This window comes from Alligator mississippiensis, chromosome 2 (assembly GCF_030867095.1).
Source record: "Alligator mississippiensis isolate rAllMis1 chromosome 2, rAllMis1, whole genome shotgun sequence".
NCBI classification, from domain to species: Eukaryota; Metazoa; Chordata; order Crocodylia; family Alligatoridae; genus Alligator; species Alligator mississippiensis.
Genome location: NC_081825.1, coordinates 203119663 through 203137334, shown reverse-complemented (window position 1 = coordinate 203137334; position 17672 = coordinate 203119663). Strand labels below are relative to the sequence as shown.

The window sequence follows — 17672 nt, the reverse complement described above, 5'->3', positions numbered from 1 at the left end:
CCAAAACTCAGTAAGCTGCCCTCCACCTGAAATAATTGCCCACCCCTGTCTAACCACTGAGCTGGAAAGTCCTTCCTCTCTCTCACAGGCCCAATGACTTTTTGATTATGTTATGCAAATGGGAAAGGCTTCACCAGGAGTGGAAGTCTTCTACTACCACAGCCACTGCTTCAGGACAGTCTGTTGCATGCTTTTATGGGAAAGTTGGTGATACGGGTTTGAATGCCATCCAGCCAAGGAGGGAATTATACCTGCTTTTCCTATCATTGGAGTGCTCTAACCTCTGAACTCTTGGATAAAATGGGATCACAATTACAATGATGTTTCATAAAGAAAGCAGCAGCTGCCTATGCATTTTGCACAGAGCACAGTCTGGTAGTGGTGCTCCGAGAGATCTGACTAGATCAAGCCCCTCAGAGGAGACAAACAAGGGAATGCCTAGTTCGTAGATCCCAGAGTGGCTTAGATCAGACACACAGCTACTTAGCCATATGAAAACTAAAGTACTTCTCTTCAGAGAAGCAGTCGTTAGGTATGCAGTAACCTTGACATGTTGAAATGTCTTCAGACTTAGCTAGCAGCTGAGACAGGTGGGATTGGAGGGGGTTTAGTTACAATTTTGGAGTTTGCCTAAAATTCTATGTAAATCCTGCTTTTGTGGATCTGCTGCCTAGCGCCTACTGTCTTCATCAAAGAAATTACCACCTTCCTACAAATTGTTGGCAAGAACTACATTTAAAAAACATGTTATCAATTCTAGATACCTCAGCTGTAACTCAGAAAAAAACAAACAACTTCTGATTATAGGGAAGAAAATTAAACTCTAAAGAGCTATGCAGCTTTAGGTGGGGAAGGGGCAATGTATAATAGGGCCATGTTGCATGTTACCCTTAGGACGCGTTAACTGCACATAAAATGCAAGCATCTGAGCATTCAAGCAGTAAAATGTGTGCTAAGTGCAATCACATCACAGCAAGCATTACCATACGACTACTTGGAACACATTCTAACTTTTAAGGCAGCCTGGGAATGCTTATTTCAATCTAAATAAAACACATGTCACATGTGACAAGGCCTACAGACTGGGTCAGCATAGCTCATAAGGGCCATATCTATACTGCCTTCTTACCAGTCCCTAGGCAGCTGCTAAGAAACAAGCCTCAGCTACTTGTTCCTGCTCTGACCTCTCCTAAATCCAGTAATTAGGGAAACTGCAAGGTTGGGAGCACTTGTTCTGTCTCAGAAGAGCCTAGAGTGAGTTGGGTTTGCTTCTCACTGAAGGTCCTGGGTCCTCCAGAGCAATATATTCATAAGACCAGAAGGTACCCTGCATTGTGAAAAAATGTATGTCCTGTAATTACATCACAAAATAAAAAATACTTGCTTGAAAGAAATTATATAAGATCTAAACCACTGGGTCCCAATCTGTGGAACAAAAATTTGCTGGTGGTTGTATCATTTTAAATTGGTGGTGCACAATCTGTCAGCTTGGGAACTGCTGCTCAAATCAACAGTGATAGGAATGTAACTGCTCTTATTGCAGGAACCCAATCTAAACAGGAGCTAAATATTCCAAATATAAAATGCTGAAGTATTGTGTTTTTGAGTAATTTTGCATCTGTGTTTTTAAACCAAAGGTTCACAATTTTTTTCATAGAGTGAGCCCCCATTTTACTTGAAAGACTATCTTAAAGATAACTCCTCTGACATTTAAGATGTATGGCTCACACATTCACAGGACTGCACAAGGTCCCAAGCTTGCTGCTTTCTGAGGAGACTCCTTCAGCTTGAGTTGCAAGCAGAGCCCCTCTAGAGTTTACATGAGTGATGCCTAGAAAATGGTATTTAGAGGTTTGTTTTGGGTAATTGGCTTATAGGTAAAGCAGATATGTAATAGCAAGGGTTAAATGATTTCTAAAAAGCCTGTCTGTGACAAAGTTTCTTCAAGGCCCACTGTGTGTGATACAGGCAACCAGTGAACAGACATACAAGCTGGGAAATTGAAGACATGTTCCACACTGTTCCACAAGAGAAGGTGGCACCAGGTCACAGTGCCCAACTGCAGGGCCCTTGGGCTTTTGGGAAACAGACCAAATTAAGAGGAGACCAGTAAAGCCCAAATTAGGATGTATGCATGCGATGGGTTTGTGAAACAAAGGATTACGCTGACTGTGGACAGTAAGATAGCCACTGAGAGACCAATCAGAGATGCCCAAAGATGAAGTGTCATTACAGAGGGGAAAGGATACAAAAGGAGGAGAGATTTCAGAGCAGCAAAGGGGGAACCGCAGGCCACCATGGATAGATGGCATACCACGAGCCCATCTCACCCTCACACTGGGGGGAGTGGGGTTGTGAGCCTCGGCCTCCAGGCTGCTGACATCTGATATTCAAGAGAGAACCTCAGAGTGTAGCTTGAATACTGGCCAAATGTGCCTTGACTTTGTGCAGCCCTAGGGCAGGTCAATATAAAATTGTTTGCATTATTCTTATCTGCTATGACTGTATCAATAAAATTTACGTATTATCTAATGGAAAAGTCATGGTTGGTCTGAGGTTTTGGGTCCACCCAGAACAAGGTATCTGGGTCATAAATCCAGTGCCAACATATGTTCCATAACAGAGGCCTGGAATTGTACCATGATTTGAGTAGATTCTTTGCCAACTCTTGAAAGGGAGAGGATAATAGTTCCCACCAACCCTCTCATCTCTGCTCCTAGGTCTTTCCCTCCTGCTCTTGGGTCTGATCCCATGAAACAATATCTACAGGTTTGTGTAGGAGAAATAAATATTATTTTTATTTTATAGATGGGGAACAGACTCTCAGCATTCTATATATATAAAAGCCTTTGTCTGTCTATAACACTTTATTCACACTCTGATTGGTTGACTGACACAACCAATCAGAGTGCTCCAGGAGTGTTTGGACAGGAGGCGGCAGCACAGTGGAGCACCACCATGATGGCAGGGACAGAGGGGATGGAGCGGGGGGTGGGGGCAGCGCTGCTCCCTGAAGGCGGTGGTGACGGAACACAGGGCCGGACGCAGGGGGTGGAGGAGGGTGCATGGATGTGGAGGTGGATCCTGCCTTACTGCCACATCGCAAGGGGGAACAGGGCTGGATGAGAAGCAGGCTGGGGCTGTCCCCCTCTCTGTGACAGTGGGGACTGAGGGCCCAGAGCAGGCAGACAAGGCCAACAGCACTGGGCTCACCCCCCCTGTTCTGGCACATGGGGCTGGACATGGGAGGGTGGGGGAGGTCACATGGGGTCGGAGGTGGCTCCAGCCTCACCGTGGCATCCAACAGATGCAAAAGGAAAATAAAAAAACACAAGCACAAGAAAACACAACACTGGCCCTGGCCTTGCTCCTTGGAGGCAGAAGGGGACAGCAGGGACAGACTGTCATGGCAGAGTATTGTCATGATGGCAGGGAAAGGATGGGATGGAGCGGGGGGGCACTGCCAGCAGTGTGGTGGTGATGGGTACCCCTGAACTTTCACTATGCATTTTCTACTTCGGGAACAGCTTTGTATGTTTTGAAAAGTTTTTTATCTAACCAAGGGCATAGAGTAGGTTGTTTAGGCTGGGGGAGATCGCTTGTTGCTTAGTTGCTTAATTGCTGGCCTCGCTAGAAGGAAAGCTGTATCAACAAAGTCCGGAGCTGGAAGGGGGGTTACTTGGGGGGGAGCTGGAAAGGGGGTTACTTGCTGGGCTTGCTATACATTTCATCACATCAGCAAGTTTAACCTGTTACGTAGCTATATAAGGCAGACGCCCACTGAGGTGTGGGTGCTTGTTTTGAGAACGATTGCCAAGCACCACTTTCTGCGCAGAAATAAAGATTAAGTTGGATCCTTCAACCCTGTGTGTTTATTGGCACAAGTGCACCAGGCACAAACTCACTGTTGTTTGGGGACAACAATTTCTGGCGACCCAGATGGGACCTTAGCTGACTGCCTTGCCCGGTCCACCTCTTTGGCTCTGGCAACAACTGTGGACGGAGCGAGGGCCAGGCACCACCGACCTTATTCATCGGAGGTCTGACCGTCTCCTGGTTGCCTGACGGAGTCGGGGAGGGGCACAACGCTCGAAGGACCAACTTAATCAGGTGGGGCGAGGGAGGTTTCAACGGACTGGTGAGTACTTCTTTCCATATTTTGGGCAGGTTGGGAAAGAGACGGCTTTGAAAGTTCCGACCCTATAGATACCCTAGGCGAGTGAGATCGGGTGGCAGCCCCGTGAACTCCCTTTAATCAGTTTGGTTCTGAGGCTGAGTGGCGGTCGCCATCCGGTAGTTGGATAATGGGAAGTAACCAGTCTAAGATTCCACCCTGCAGTCCCTTAGGATGCATTTTGAAAAATTGGCCAAAGTTTGGAAGTGACCCTATGACAAAACAACAGATGATTCGGTATTGCAATACATGTTGGCCACAGTACCAACTTGCAGATGGTGCAGCCTGGCCGGAGAATGGGTCTTTGGATTATAACACAATCTTGCAGTTACAGTTGTTTTGTAGGCGCCAAGGGAAGTGGGATGAGATGCTTTATGTAGAGGCATATATGACTTTGTATAGGGACGAGGTTACACAGAAGTTGTGTGGAATATTTAGGGGAAGTGGGGTAATGGCTTTATGGGGGGTCACCACAGTATGTCCAAAGGAGCCGGAGGAGGAAGATGTGCAGTTGCTAATTGCTCCCATGGCTCCCCCGTCTCATCCTGTGAGCCATGCGTCACCACAGGGGACTTTCACTGCACCTGTAACGGCTTGTCAGGGACTCCCGGCTGGCTCGTCCAGTCCATTGTCCCCCACCTCCCCTGACAGCCTTAGGTTGCCATCCCCAGGTCCGGCGGATGCAGATGGTAGCAATCTGGTGGTAGAAGGGACTGTAGGAGATGGGGCGTTTAGCCCTGTGGTGAGTCGCTTACGATCAGGGGCCCAACCAGTAGTTCAGGCCCCTTTACGACAAGCGGTGGGTCCTGAGGGTGGACCAGTTTTTGTCCATGTGCCATTCAGCACGGCAGACTTGATAAATTGGAAACAGTCTGTGGGCCAATATCACCAGAATCCAGAGGCAATGGCCCAATTGTTCTCTACTATTTTCCTCACCCACCAACCAAACTGGATAGATATTCAGGCCTTACCGCTCTTCTGACTCCAGAAGAAAAGAGGCTGGTCTTAGAGAAAGCACGCACGATAGCACAGCAGCGTCACCCAGCCGGTAATGTAGATGAACTTTGCCCTAAGGAAAATCAAGACTAGGATCCCAACACCCGAGGGGGCCGGAGGGAGTTAGAGCTGTATCAGGAGTTTGTGCTGGCTGTTCTCCGGGAGGCTATCCCCAAGCAGAAAAATTTGTCTAAATTGTTTGAAGTGCGGCAGGGTCCGAAGGAGGATCCATCCAGTTTTTATGGGAGGTTATGCGAGGCAGCCAGACAGTGGACGGATTTAGATCCGGAGCTGCCAGAAAATGCCAAGATGTTTAACACACTGTTTATAGGACAGTCAGCCCCAGATATTAGAAGAAAACTACAGAAGACTGAAGGAGCAGCTGGAATGAGCATCAGCCAAATGACTGAGATTGCTTATAAAGTATACTCCAACAGAGATCAGGTTAAGGAGAAAAGGGAAGATAAGAGAATAAAGGCACAAGCGTTGTTACAAGCATCGTTGTTGGCAGTGGCAATTGTAGATCAGAGGAGTCGGGGACGAGGCAGGGGAAGTAGAGGGCATAGAGGAGGCGTGGGCTATGCTCCGGGAGGCTACGGCCAGGGTCCCAGGTTGGGACCTAATCAGTGTGCTATTTGCAAGCAGGAAGGGCATTGGAAAAATGAGTGCCCCAAGAGGGAGAAGAAGAGACGAGAGGAGGAAGAAAGATTGTTGATTTTGGATGGTTCTGACCAGGAGTGACGGGGACTGGGGGCTAACACTGAAGTAATCTCTGTCTCCCCCGATGAGCCCCTGGTTAAAATGCAAGTAGGGGGAGAACTTATTGACGTTCTAGTAGATAGTGGAGCCACGCATTCAGTTGTAATCAATTTTAAAGGACCCTTATCAAAAACCAAGATCCCCATAATTGGAGCCACCGGCCAGTGGACGTATCGTCCTTTTGTGCCACCCATGGAATGCAAATTGGGAGGAAAGAAAGTGTCTCATCAGTTCCTGTATATGCCTGAGTGCCCCATACCTTTGTTTGGGAGGGATTTGCTGTGCAAATTGCAGGCCCAATTGACCTTTTCAGAGGGGAAAATTACTATGAAGATACCAACTGAGGAAGCCTGGAAAGCTCAGGTGTGTCTCCTATTGCAGGAGGGGGAGGAAGGGAGAATTCCCCACGAAGTAGAAGACACTGTAGTACCATGGGTATGGGCGGGAGAGAAGCCAGGAAGAGCCAAACTGGCTACCCCTGTAAGCATTGATTTAAAGCCGGGAATTACCCCGCCCAGGGTGCCACAGTATCGATTGAAAATAGAAGCTTGGAAAGGCCTGGAACCATTGATAAAGAGATTCCTTAAATATGGTCTGCTTAGGGAGTGTCAATCATCTTTCAATTCCCCCATTTTGCCTGTAAAAAACCCCCACAGTAACGAGTATCGTTTTGTGCAGGACCTCAGAGCCGTGAACAAGGTCACAGTGACCCTTCATCCGGTGGTAAAGGACCCTTATACTTTGCTGACTACTTTGTCTGCAGAGGAACAGTGGTTTACAGTCCTGGACCTGAAAGATGCTTTCTTTTGCATCCCACTTGAAAGAGACAGCCAAGAGATTTTTGCATTTGAGTGGGAAGACCCGAATAGTAGGAGAAAAACCCAATTGTGCTAGACAGTTTTGCCTCAGGGTTTTAAGAACAGTCCCACTATTTTCAGCACTGCCTTAAGTACCGACCTTCAGAAGTGGGACAAAGGGACATCAGGAACCCTGTTACAGTATGTGAATGATTTGTTAATTGCAGCAAAAATGAGGGAAGAGTGCCACCTGCTGACCATAAGTTTACTAAACTTCCTGGGACAAGTTGGTTACAGAGTATTTCGAAAGAAAGCCCAAATAACAGAAAAAAGAGTACGATATTTGGGATTTGACATCTCACAAGGCCAGAGGATGTTTGGCCCTGAAAGAAAAGAGGCCATCTGTCGGATGGCAGTCCCAAAGACCAAGAGACAGTTGCGAGGCTTTTTAGGTATGGCAGGATTCTGCCGGATCTGGATCCCCAATTTTGGACTAATAGCCAAGGCTCTTTATGAGGCAACTACTGGTAGTGAGGGAGATTTACAACAGACGGCAGAATGCTGAAAGAGCTTTGACACTATTAAACAGGCCCTTATGACAGCACCTGCCCTGGGCCTACCCGATCTGAGTAAACCATTTCAACTTTATGTACATGAACGCCAAGGAGTAGCATCAGGAGTGCTGACCCAGTACTTAGGTAGCTGGAGAAGAGCAGTGGCCTACTTCTCCAAACAATTGGATCCCACTAGTTTGGGATGGCCGGCCTGCCTGCGAGCAGTGGCAGCTACCGCTATGCTGGTAAAGGAATCTAAGAAACTTACTTTAGGACAACCAATGACTGTGTATACCCCACATTCAGTGCTGGTGGTGATGAATGCAAAGGGGGGAACCTGGCTTTCCCCTGGACGAATGGCTAAGTACCAGGCGACTCTCCTGGATCAAGGAGATATCCAGTTGCAAACCTCTAGTACCCTGAACCCAGTTACGTTGATGCCATTGGAACAGGAAAAAGGATTACAGCATGATTGCATTGAAACTATTGAGAGTGTGTATGCTAGCCGGCCGGATCTTAAAGATGCCCCACTACCTAATGCAGACCTTGAATTCTACGCAGATAGAAGCAGCTTCATGGACAATGGAACCCGAAAGGCGGGATACGCCGTGGTTACATCATGGGATACCATGGAAGCAAACGCCTTGCCTCCAAATACCTCTGCACAGAGAGCTGAGCTTATTGCGCTGACCCGAGCTCTCCATTTAGCAAAAGGAAAGATAGCCACTATATACACGGATTTGAAGTATGCCTTTGGAGTCTTACACGCCCACGGAGCTATATGGAAAGACAGAGGACTCTTAACAGCAAGTAAAAGCCCAGTAAAGCATGGAACAGAAATTCTGAAACTACTTGAAGCCGTGATGGAACCACTAGAGGTAGCTGTAGTGCACTGTAAGGTCCACCAAAAGGGAGATGCTGACGTTATTAAAGGAAATCGATGAGCAGATGCTGCGGCGAAGAAGGCAGCTAGAGGACAAGTTCAAGAGACTCAAATGTTGGCATTGATGCCTCAGGTAGTGTTACCTGAGGAACCTCCCAAATATACTGAAAAAGAGAACCAACTCGCAGAGAAATTGGGAAGCAAAGAACAACAAGATGGATGGTGGGTTTTGCCTGAGGGACAAGTCCTGATGCCAAAACTGATTCTTAGCAAAGTGCTCCAAGAGTACCACCAGAGCACCCATATGGGAGCTGACGCCATGACCCAAGGTCTCCAAAGAATTGTAGTGGGACCTAAGATGAGAAAAACAGCAGAACAAATAGCGCGTAGATGCCCTGTCTGTTGTGCCAACAATCCTAAGATTTCCCCCAAACCTCCGCCAGGAGCAGGAAGGCAAGGACTATTAGCAGGAGAGTGTTGGCAGATAGATTTCTCTGAAGTTCCCAGGAAGGGACACTACAAAAACCTGTTAGTGCTCGTGGACACTCTGACTGGATGGACAAAGGCCTTCCCATGCCGAACCAACCAAGCAAAAGAAGTGGTCCGGGTGGTGCTAAAAGAAATGATTCCACGATTTGGAATCCCAGAGGAATTAGCCTCGGATCGAGGGCCACACTTTGTGTCAGAAGTGACCCAGGCAGTTTCCCAGGCTCTGGGGATACAATGGGACCTTCACACAGCATGGAGACCGCAATCAAGTGGACAGGTGGAACGAATGAATCAGACTCTAAAAAGACAGCTGGCTAAACTTTGCCAGGAAACTCAGTTGAAATGGCCCAAAGCTCTGCCTCTTGCCTTGCTTAGAGTGCACATAGCCCCTAGAGCTAAATTGGGAGTTAGTCCATTTGAATTAATGTATGGCAAGCCATATCCTAAGAATCCAGTGGTGACGCATGGGAGTCAAATGCATGTAAAAGGGGAAGGTTGGGTAAAAGATTATTTGTATTCTTTGTCTGCTGTATTGTCTTCTCTCCACAGGTATGTCCAGGAACGACTTCCACTCCCTCTAGATACACCAGTCCACAAGTTCCAGATCGGAGACAAGGTGCTGGTCCGGACGTGGAAACTTCAGCCCAGGTGGAAGGGACCGTATCCTGTGATTCTCACCACTCACGCTGCAGTGAAGGTTCAGGGGGTAAAACCGTGGATACACTACACTCGGGTGAAGGCCGCACCAGAAGTACCACCTGCAGGAGAAGTTGCTGAGAGTGTCACACCGGAAGCCGACACAAACGGACACCGTTGGACAGCAGAGCCAGTAGAAGGACTTAAATTTCTGTTTAAATGTCAACCATGTAGAAAGTAGTTCTTTGCATAGGTGTAATGTTTCTAGAGTCTAAGGGGTTGGTGCATCAAAGGTTCGATAAGAGTCAAAATTTGTGGGTTTATTTGGCAAAGAACGTATTAAATGTCACTCATTTTTGTTTGGCAGGTGGAATATCAGTTGATGATATTTTCACGGCATGCCTTATAGGGGTGCCCACTCCAATGGAAGCACTCCAGAATCAGACTTGGTTCACACCTAGGGGAATAGGAGGTCCAATCAATTACACTAACAACTCCATGTGGGGAACCATTACCACAGAAAGAAACACTAGTACCTTTGAAATAGATTTGTTGACAGTCACCTCCCCTGATAACACCAGCTGTGCCAATTTTGTGAACTGTACCCAAGCTTGCAAAAGCCTAACCAAAGAAACGAAAATTTTCAATTGCTCAGACATGACTAATGTATCTTGCAACTACGTTCATGTTATATTACCCCGGGGGTGGTTCCTCCTTTGTGGGAAGACTGCCTATTCATATATCCCAGCCAATACCACAGGAGGCCGTTGTGCTCTAGGCCGGTTGACTGTCTGGCTACCAGGTATGCCTAAGATCTCTAGTAAGCGTCACCAGAGAGGTTCGAAGGTGCTAGATAAATCCTGTGATAGTGACATAAACCTCCTGAGTGAGGCCGAGGTAGTGTCCTTAGCAGTTTTCCTAGTAGGGGTGCCAGGCCTAGTAGTGGATGCTGAGAGGCAGCTTGGTAAGCTGGCCTGTGCCCTGGCAAAGGGCCTAAATACAACTTCACAGGCCCTAGCTGCCCTCAATATTGAAATGAAAGAACTAAGAGGAGCTACTCTGCAAAACAGAGCAGCCATAGATTACCTGTTGCTGAGGCATAACCACGGATGTGAAGAGTTCGAGGGAATGTGTTGTTTTAATTTGACAGATAACTCCTAGTTGATAGAGTCAAAAATGCAGAAGTTAAAAAAAGTTCTGTCCCACATTAAGCAAGGGGAAGGGTTCGACTTCTCATGGCTTACTTCTTGGCTTCCTAATTTTTCATGGCTTAAGCTAATTTTCCTATTAATTGTGGCATGTGTATTTTCTTGATGATCTGCTGTGGGATACAGTGTGCGCCAATGTGTTGTGAGATACTCAAGAAATCAATTTCTTCCCCCGTTCACCGCGTGAATTTGCACTAGGGTGCAAAAACTATCCAGCACGCCTACTGGCTGGGAAGTGACCCTCATAGCAGCACAGAAGTAGAAAGGGATCTTGGAATCATAGTGGACTCCAAGATGAACACGAGTCATCAGCATGATGAAATCATCAGCAAAGCTAACCGCACCTTATCACGCATCAACAGATGCATAACAAATAGGTCCAAGGAAGTAATACTTCCCCTCTATGTGGCATTGGTCAGACTGCAGTTGGAGTACTGCATCCAGTTTTGGGTGCCATATTTCAAGAAAGATGTTGATAGACTCAAGACAGTCCTGAGGAGGGTCACTCATATGGTTAGGGGCTTACAGGACAAGCCCTATGAGGAGAGACTGAGGGACCTGGACCTCTTCAGCCTCTGCAAGAGAAGGCTGAGAGGTGATCTTGTGGCCACCTACAAATTAATTAGGGGGACAAAGCAAGGGATCGGAGATGCTCTGTTCACCAGGGTGCCTCTTGGAGTAACAAGGATCAATGGTCACAAACTGACAGAGCAGATTTAGGCTAGATATCAGGAAAAACTTCTTCACAGTAAAGGTGGCCAAAATTTGGAATGGGCTCCCAAAGGAGCCCCTCTCTCTCTTACCTTGGGGGTCTTTAAGAAAAGACTGGGTAAGCATCTGGCTGGAGTCATCTGACCCCAGCACTCTTTCCTGACTAGGCAGGGGGTTGGAAGCAATGATCTGTTGAGGTCCCTTCTGACCCCAGCATCTCTGAATCTCTGAATCTCTGCTCTTCCAATGTTTCATCCACCCAGTGCCGGGAAGATTGGTGCTGATGCTGGTCCCAGCTGGCAGCACCAGCCTCCTGTCATCTGGCAGGCAGATCGGGGGCCCGCATCCCCAGGAGGAGTACAGCACAGCCCTCCTCGGGGTGCGGACGAGCCCCCGATCTGCCTGCCAGATGACAGGAGGATGGTGCTGCTGGCTGGGGCCAGTGGCAGCACTGATCTTTCTGGCACAGGGTGTGCCCAGTGCTGGTCCTAGCCAGCAACACTAGCCTCCTGTTATCTGGCAGGCAGATTGGGGCTCCCCATACCCTCGGAAGGAGTCAGCAGAGCCAAGCAGCACTCCCACAGATGTAGGGGGCTTGCTGGATCACAAAAGGCTGCTCCTGCCACCTGGAATGGTGCTGGGTGCAGCCTGCACCCAGCCCTGGGAATATCAGTGCTGCCGCTGGCCCCAGCTGGCAGCACCAGCCTCCTGTCATCCAGCATGAAGATCAGGGCCTGCCTGTGTAGCATGAACTAATGTAGCTGATGTTAACATAGAGTGTAATAATAGTGAAACATAACCATGATAGTCTTGTCCTGTAAGTAACTTGAAAACTCTATTTTGTATTCTTTTGCTTGACATAGGTGAATGAACTCTGTATGCCCTTTTATGTATGAGTGTATGCGAAAGGGTGAATGGTGAGAGAATGGCATAGAGACAGGAAAAGAAGATTTAACTGCGTTTGTAAGCAACAAGGCACCAAATGTGTAAGTTACCAGTCAGTAAACTAATTAATAGATGTCTGAAGAATCCCTTTGAGGCATAGGGCATAAAGGAGATACTGAGGATGAGGAATGCACACATCCTGCCAGATGGGCAGCAAGGATACTCCAAGGCCGCGATACCAACTTTTACGACCAAACTGACCTCAGGCTAAGCTAAAGCAGAAGATGGATGAGAAACAACTGCAAACATAGAAACTGGGTATGGAAAAACCCCAAAGTGCAAAACAAAGGATGCCAATCCCCATAAAAGAGGACTCTGGAAAATACCAGGTTGGGTGATTCTCTCATCTGTTCACCCTGCTCCAGCTGCTATCTCCATCATCTCTCAATAGGCCTGGGCCAGCCACCCAACGGGTGCTGGGGCCAGCAGCAGCACTGATCTTCCCGGCACTGGGTGCAGGCTATGCCCAATGCTGTCCCAGATGGAAGGACCATCTTCCTGTGATCTGGCAGGCTGATCGGTGCCCCCTGCACCCACGGGAGGGCTGCAGGGCTCTGCTGACACCTCCCAGTGGTGCAGGAAGAGGCTGGTGCTGCTGGCTGGGACCAGCACTGGGCACAGCCCATGCTGGGAAGATTGCTGCTGCCGCTGGCCCCAGCCGGCAGCACCAGCTTCCTGTCATCTGGTAGGCAAATCAGGGGCTCGCCCACACCCCCAGGAGGGCTGTGGGGTCTGTGCCAGACTCCTCTCAGGGATGTGGGCCCCTGATCTGCCTGCCGGATGACAGGAGGCTGATGCTGCTGCCTGGGGCCAGTGGCAGCACCAATCTTCCCAGCACTAGGTGGACAAAACATTGAAACAGCATCAAAATAGCAAAACAATTTCAATGAAATGAAACAGTGCTTTTGAAACTAAACAAAACTCAGAATGAAACACTATTCTGTTGAAATGGAAGTTGAAGCTAAATGGTGCTGTTTTGCACGGCCAAGCATAGTGCCATAGTGCACATGCCAAGCAAAATGCCTTTGTGTCCTATACTCTAGCACTCATGCCACAGGTTGCCTACCCCTGTTCTAGTTTCTTTTCCACTAGATAAAAATATGCATTGTGTTATAAGTTATGATTAGGCTTGGCAAGATTCAGTTTTTATCTATAAGCTTTGATAAATGCCAATTTCACCTCACAGTTACAGATTGACAGAAAAATATTTCCATCAGTAATAATCAACATTTATAGAAAGGGGACTGTAACAGGGAACGCTTTACCTCTGTTACTGGACAGTGGAAAAAGAGAGATGGAGGGACAGAGGGCAGAGGAGTTAAAGAGGAAAACAATGAGCGGGCTAATGACTTGTCAATTAAGCAATTAGTTGCTTCTTCCAGCCTAATGACTCAGCAATTAAGCAATTAGTACTCTTTCACAGGTGCAGGAAGTAGGCTGGAGGGAGATAATAGGCTACTTAAACAACCTCCTATCCAGAGCCTACAGGTAAGAAAGGGTGTTTGGGGCTCTAGTCTGGTGGCAGAAAGGTCTGGACCGGACCAGTTGAGTATTGGGGCTGAGAGTGACTTCTATCTCTCCCCATGTTCCCAGAGCTGTGGGAGTACCACTGCCTTTCTTTTCTGGTCTCTGCCTGCCCAGCTCTTTTGTGATGAATAAACAGTGATTTAAAGTAGGTATGGTTTATTGATTTGTGGATATTTACTTTTTTAATATTTTGGCATGACTGTGTAATGCTGTTAACAGTGTACTGTCATTAACTGTCTGCCCCCCCCACCCATAATTTTATGCAATCCTGAAAACTTAAATTGATAAAAGTCAAATTAATGCTTAAAAATAAACTTTGATTTCTAGCTGTCAAAATTATTCAAAAATAAAATTTGAATTTTGCCAAGCCTAGTGGTAATGCATCACACCATCTGCACCCCCTCTTCAAAATCCTAGATCCACTCACTTCCAGTTTCATTGATTTAAACTATACTCCTTGACCCAAAGCTTTTTCCCCAGTGCATTACAAATTTAATAATAATACTTTTGATATGAAGCTTTCCTTGTGGTTCTCTGCTACCCACAAGATGGAGGGAGAGGAGGAAAGGCAGGAGGGAGGGGAGAGTTCACCTAGGTGCAGAAGTCCAACACAAGACTACCCCTCAGCAGACACTTTAGCTCTTAAAAAATAAGATTTAAATGGTATCTGGTCTTTGTTCTGGCTAGCCAGTGGTAAACTTAATCACAAATATATACAATTACCTCTTTTAAAAAGAACACCCAACATATAGAGAGGCAGTTATAAGTGGCATATAACATACATTCTCATATGTTTATAGAGACACACCTCCATTCAGCGCACACAAATGTTAACTTCTGGATAACAACTGCTTGTAATAATCTAAGCAATGCTTGTACTGGAGCATTCATTTTAATCTGTTTTTCAGTTCTAAACCACTATGAATATGCAGAGCCACAACAGGGAGGATGTATTTTGCTTCATAAAATCTTGAATGAGAACACTAGCTGTTAATTGCTCTCATGACTATGCCTCCAAATACCATGACAAATGAATCGTGCTATATATTGGCTTTTTAAACCGTTTGCTAGCTTAGTGATTTGGCGGGGGAAGAAATACTTAATACTGTGCTGCTACAGACTGGCAAAAATGTAATGTTTCCAGATTACAGATCACAGAAAGAGACAGTCAGTGTTCAGCATGGAAAACAGATCTTTTTCTATGAATAGCCTTGTTAAACACTCACAAAACTCTCATTGACTTTAGAATATCAGACAATGCACTCAAAGGTGAACCCATTTAAAGAAAGCATCTCTTGGAGCCTTCTTTGATCTTCCAGAAGTCCTTCAGTGCCCTGTTGATTATAGTGTATAAGGAAAACTTAAGATTCTGCAATGAGAATGTGGAAAGATCATTTAATTGGACTAATCAGTGGTGCAATCCTTAGGCAAGATATTTTGGGACTTACATATACATACCATATGTAACAATGTGGCAAGTGAAATTCACCCTAACCTAGGGATCCCTGAGCATTAAATAGCAAGTGGTGCAGAAGTGTAAATCCACCCTTCCCCTTAATTGCTATGAAGGGCCACTTTGTAATAGTCTCATAAATAAAGCATGATTGAAAGGGAGTGTATAGATATGGGGAAGTACCCTATAAGTGAAAGGGTACCTGGTCCACTTCTGGGGTCCACCACTGAGCACGTGGGGAACCCCCCTGCACCTCCCTCTGGCTTGGCAATTGTCCGCGGGGGGACCCTGGGTGCCCCCCCAGACCCAGAACACCAGTGACCGAGCCAGGGGGCGAGGGGGAGGTCCTCCATATACTTCTGGTCCACTTCCAGGTCTGCTGCTGAGTGCACTGGGGAACCCCCCATGCTCCACTTCAGCATTGCAACAGTGACCTTGAGGTATGTAGAAAAAACATTTAAAGCTGTGTCTATGTCCGAATTGCTGAATCTCTCCGAATCGATTCAGGGAGTTTCAATTAAATTCAGAGAGATTAAAGGGTCTCCTGATTTGATTTGGATTCAAAGATTCGGCCACTGAATCAGGCTGAATCTCCGTTGAATCAAATCTGGGACTGAAGCTTCGCACATCCCTAGTAAACACATTTGTGTAGCTCCATGCAATTCTTTCTTCCTGTGTTTGGGAAATTGGGATTGAGCTGTCGAGCTGGTGTCCAGAATGTCGTAAGAGAGAAGAAGCCTCCATGAAGTGGCCTGGGATTTAAAAGGGAAGGATTTTGTTTTTTCACCTCTGCCTTCAACACATACCCTGAAGCCACACGCTGAGCTCAGGACTGAGCCATCTGCCCTACAATAGGAATGTAACAGTAAAGTTTTAGTGTTTTATTAGACCCTGAGGTTTGAAGGAAATAATGAGTTGTATAAAAAGAAACTCAAGCCAAACAAATGTAACAAACACCTTTTACAAATGAATACAGTGGGAGAAAATACAGCAAGTATTTAAGGAATGTGGTTACTGACATACCCACATGCTAGTGATTTCAAAAGAAAAGATGACTATACTTTTCAAACACTTTTAAATGTAAAGTTATTTCACAAATTCTGTATAGTTCTCTTTTTCTACAGCTGCATTGTTTCTGAGATTCATAGAAGGTTATGCACACAGGCGCACAAAATGATGGCTTTATTTTGATCATTCACAACACACAAACAGAAGCGTAAACTCACCAAGGCTTGCTGACCTTGTGAAGGGTGAAAAGCATCAAAGAAAACAATGGAATTTCTTACAAGCTCCTTGCTGTAGTGCCCTGCTTCAGTAGTTGAAAAGGACAGGTATTCATAAATAGAGCTGCTATTCATGGTTCAAGTTTTATGTTAAGCATTCCCTGTTATGGGTTTATCTCTAAATCTTTATTATTGGTGGGATCTTAAATGTAACCACCTTGAACCAGATGACCACCAGTATTCATAGCTATAAGAAAAATGCACTTATACTCATTCTTCTTCCTTGTTTTCAGTGCTGCTAAGAGGTATGCATAGTGCTTAGAAATTCCTCCAAGAAAAAGAGCTAGTGGTGTAAGCATCATCTATAAAAAATCTAGGTTCCCTATAATTCTCAGTTTTTATTGCCAACATAGCTCCGTCTCTCCCCCTTTTGGGAGAGAGAATATATATCTAGGTCTTACAATGAAGCCCTCCCCAAGTATGGTGTTTACTCCAAGGCCCCCCTCTACACATGCAGGTAAAAGTGTGATAGGATCTAAAGCATGAATCCACAATCATGCCTCTTGACATGCCACACATGCATGGCAGAAAGTGTGATTGTGGGATTGTGCATTAGATCCCATTATGCCTTATTGCCAGTGCCTATCTTGGGCTCCCCGTGCATGGCAAGAAGCAAGTTCCCATAACTGGGAATGCCATGCACCCCAGTTGAGTGGCTTTAAGTTGCAGGAGCACCCTATGCATCCCTGGAATGAGGGGAGTGTCCCTGGGGTGAATTCTCCTGCCCTGAGGGTTTGCCAGGAAGCACACCATGGGGCCCAATGTCTAAGGCTGTGGGACTCTGGATCCTGGCAGCTGTAAAGTACTGTCCTGGAGTCCACATCTGTTGAGGCTGAGAGTCATCAGCTATTTCTGGACATGCATCCCTGGCTGGGCACGGTGCATGCTTGTAGCTTGGAGACCTGTCAGCTGATGGGGCTCCCAGCTGCAGGTAAGACCCTGCTACATGTGCAAATCAAAGCTTGATCGCAACCAGCTATAAAGTTAGAGCACATTTTTTAGGTCTAACTTTATAGCTGGTTGAAACTTTTTATTTTGTGATAAACTACTTTGCACATGTAGCTGGTCTCAATGTAATTTGCAATTAACCCGTTAATTGCACAATACCTGTAATGTGTAGAGGGGGCCTGGACAACAGCTTAACAACTAACAGCCTGATCCTACTAAAACTCACGACCATGCACAGTGCTTCTGTATTGTCTCATGGAAACAGGCCTACTCACTGTAGGAAGCACTATATGTTCCAGTGTCCACTTT

At 46.4% G+C, this 17672-nt stretch overlaps 1 protein-coding gene across 1 annotated transcript; it reads left to right on the top strand.

Moving 5' to 3' along the window:
* The first annotated feature begins 3958 nt into the window (after positions 1 to 3958).
* On the top strand, positions 3959 to 11358 carry LOC132248704 (uncharacterized). Its single transcript, XM_059722704.1, has 2 exons — positions 3959 to 4138; positions 9202 to 11358. The coding sequence occupies exon 2, from the start codon at positions 9547 to 9549 to the stop codon at positions 10447 to 10449; it is 903 nt and encodes a 300-aa protein (XP_059578687.1). The 5' UTR covers positions 3959 to 4138; positions 9202 to 9546; the 3' UTR covers positions 10450 to 11358.
* The last annotated feature ends 6314 nt before the right edge of the window (positions 11359 to 17672 follow it).

Coding starts and splice junctions, on each gene's coding strand:
- LOC132248704 (XM_059722704.1), top strand. CDS start 9,547: ATGTTTCTAGAGTCTAAGGGGTTGGTGCATCAAAGGTTCGATAAGAGT.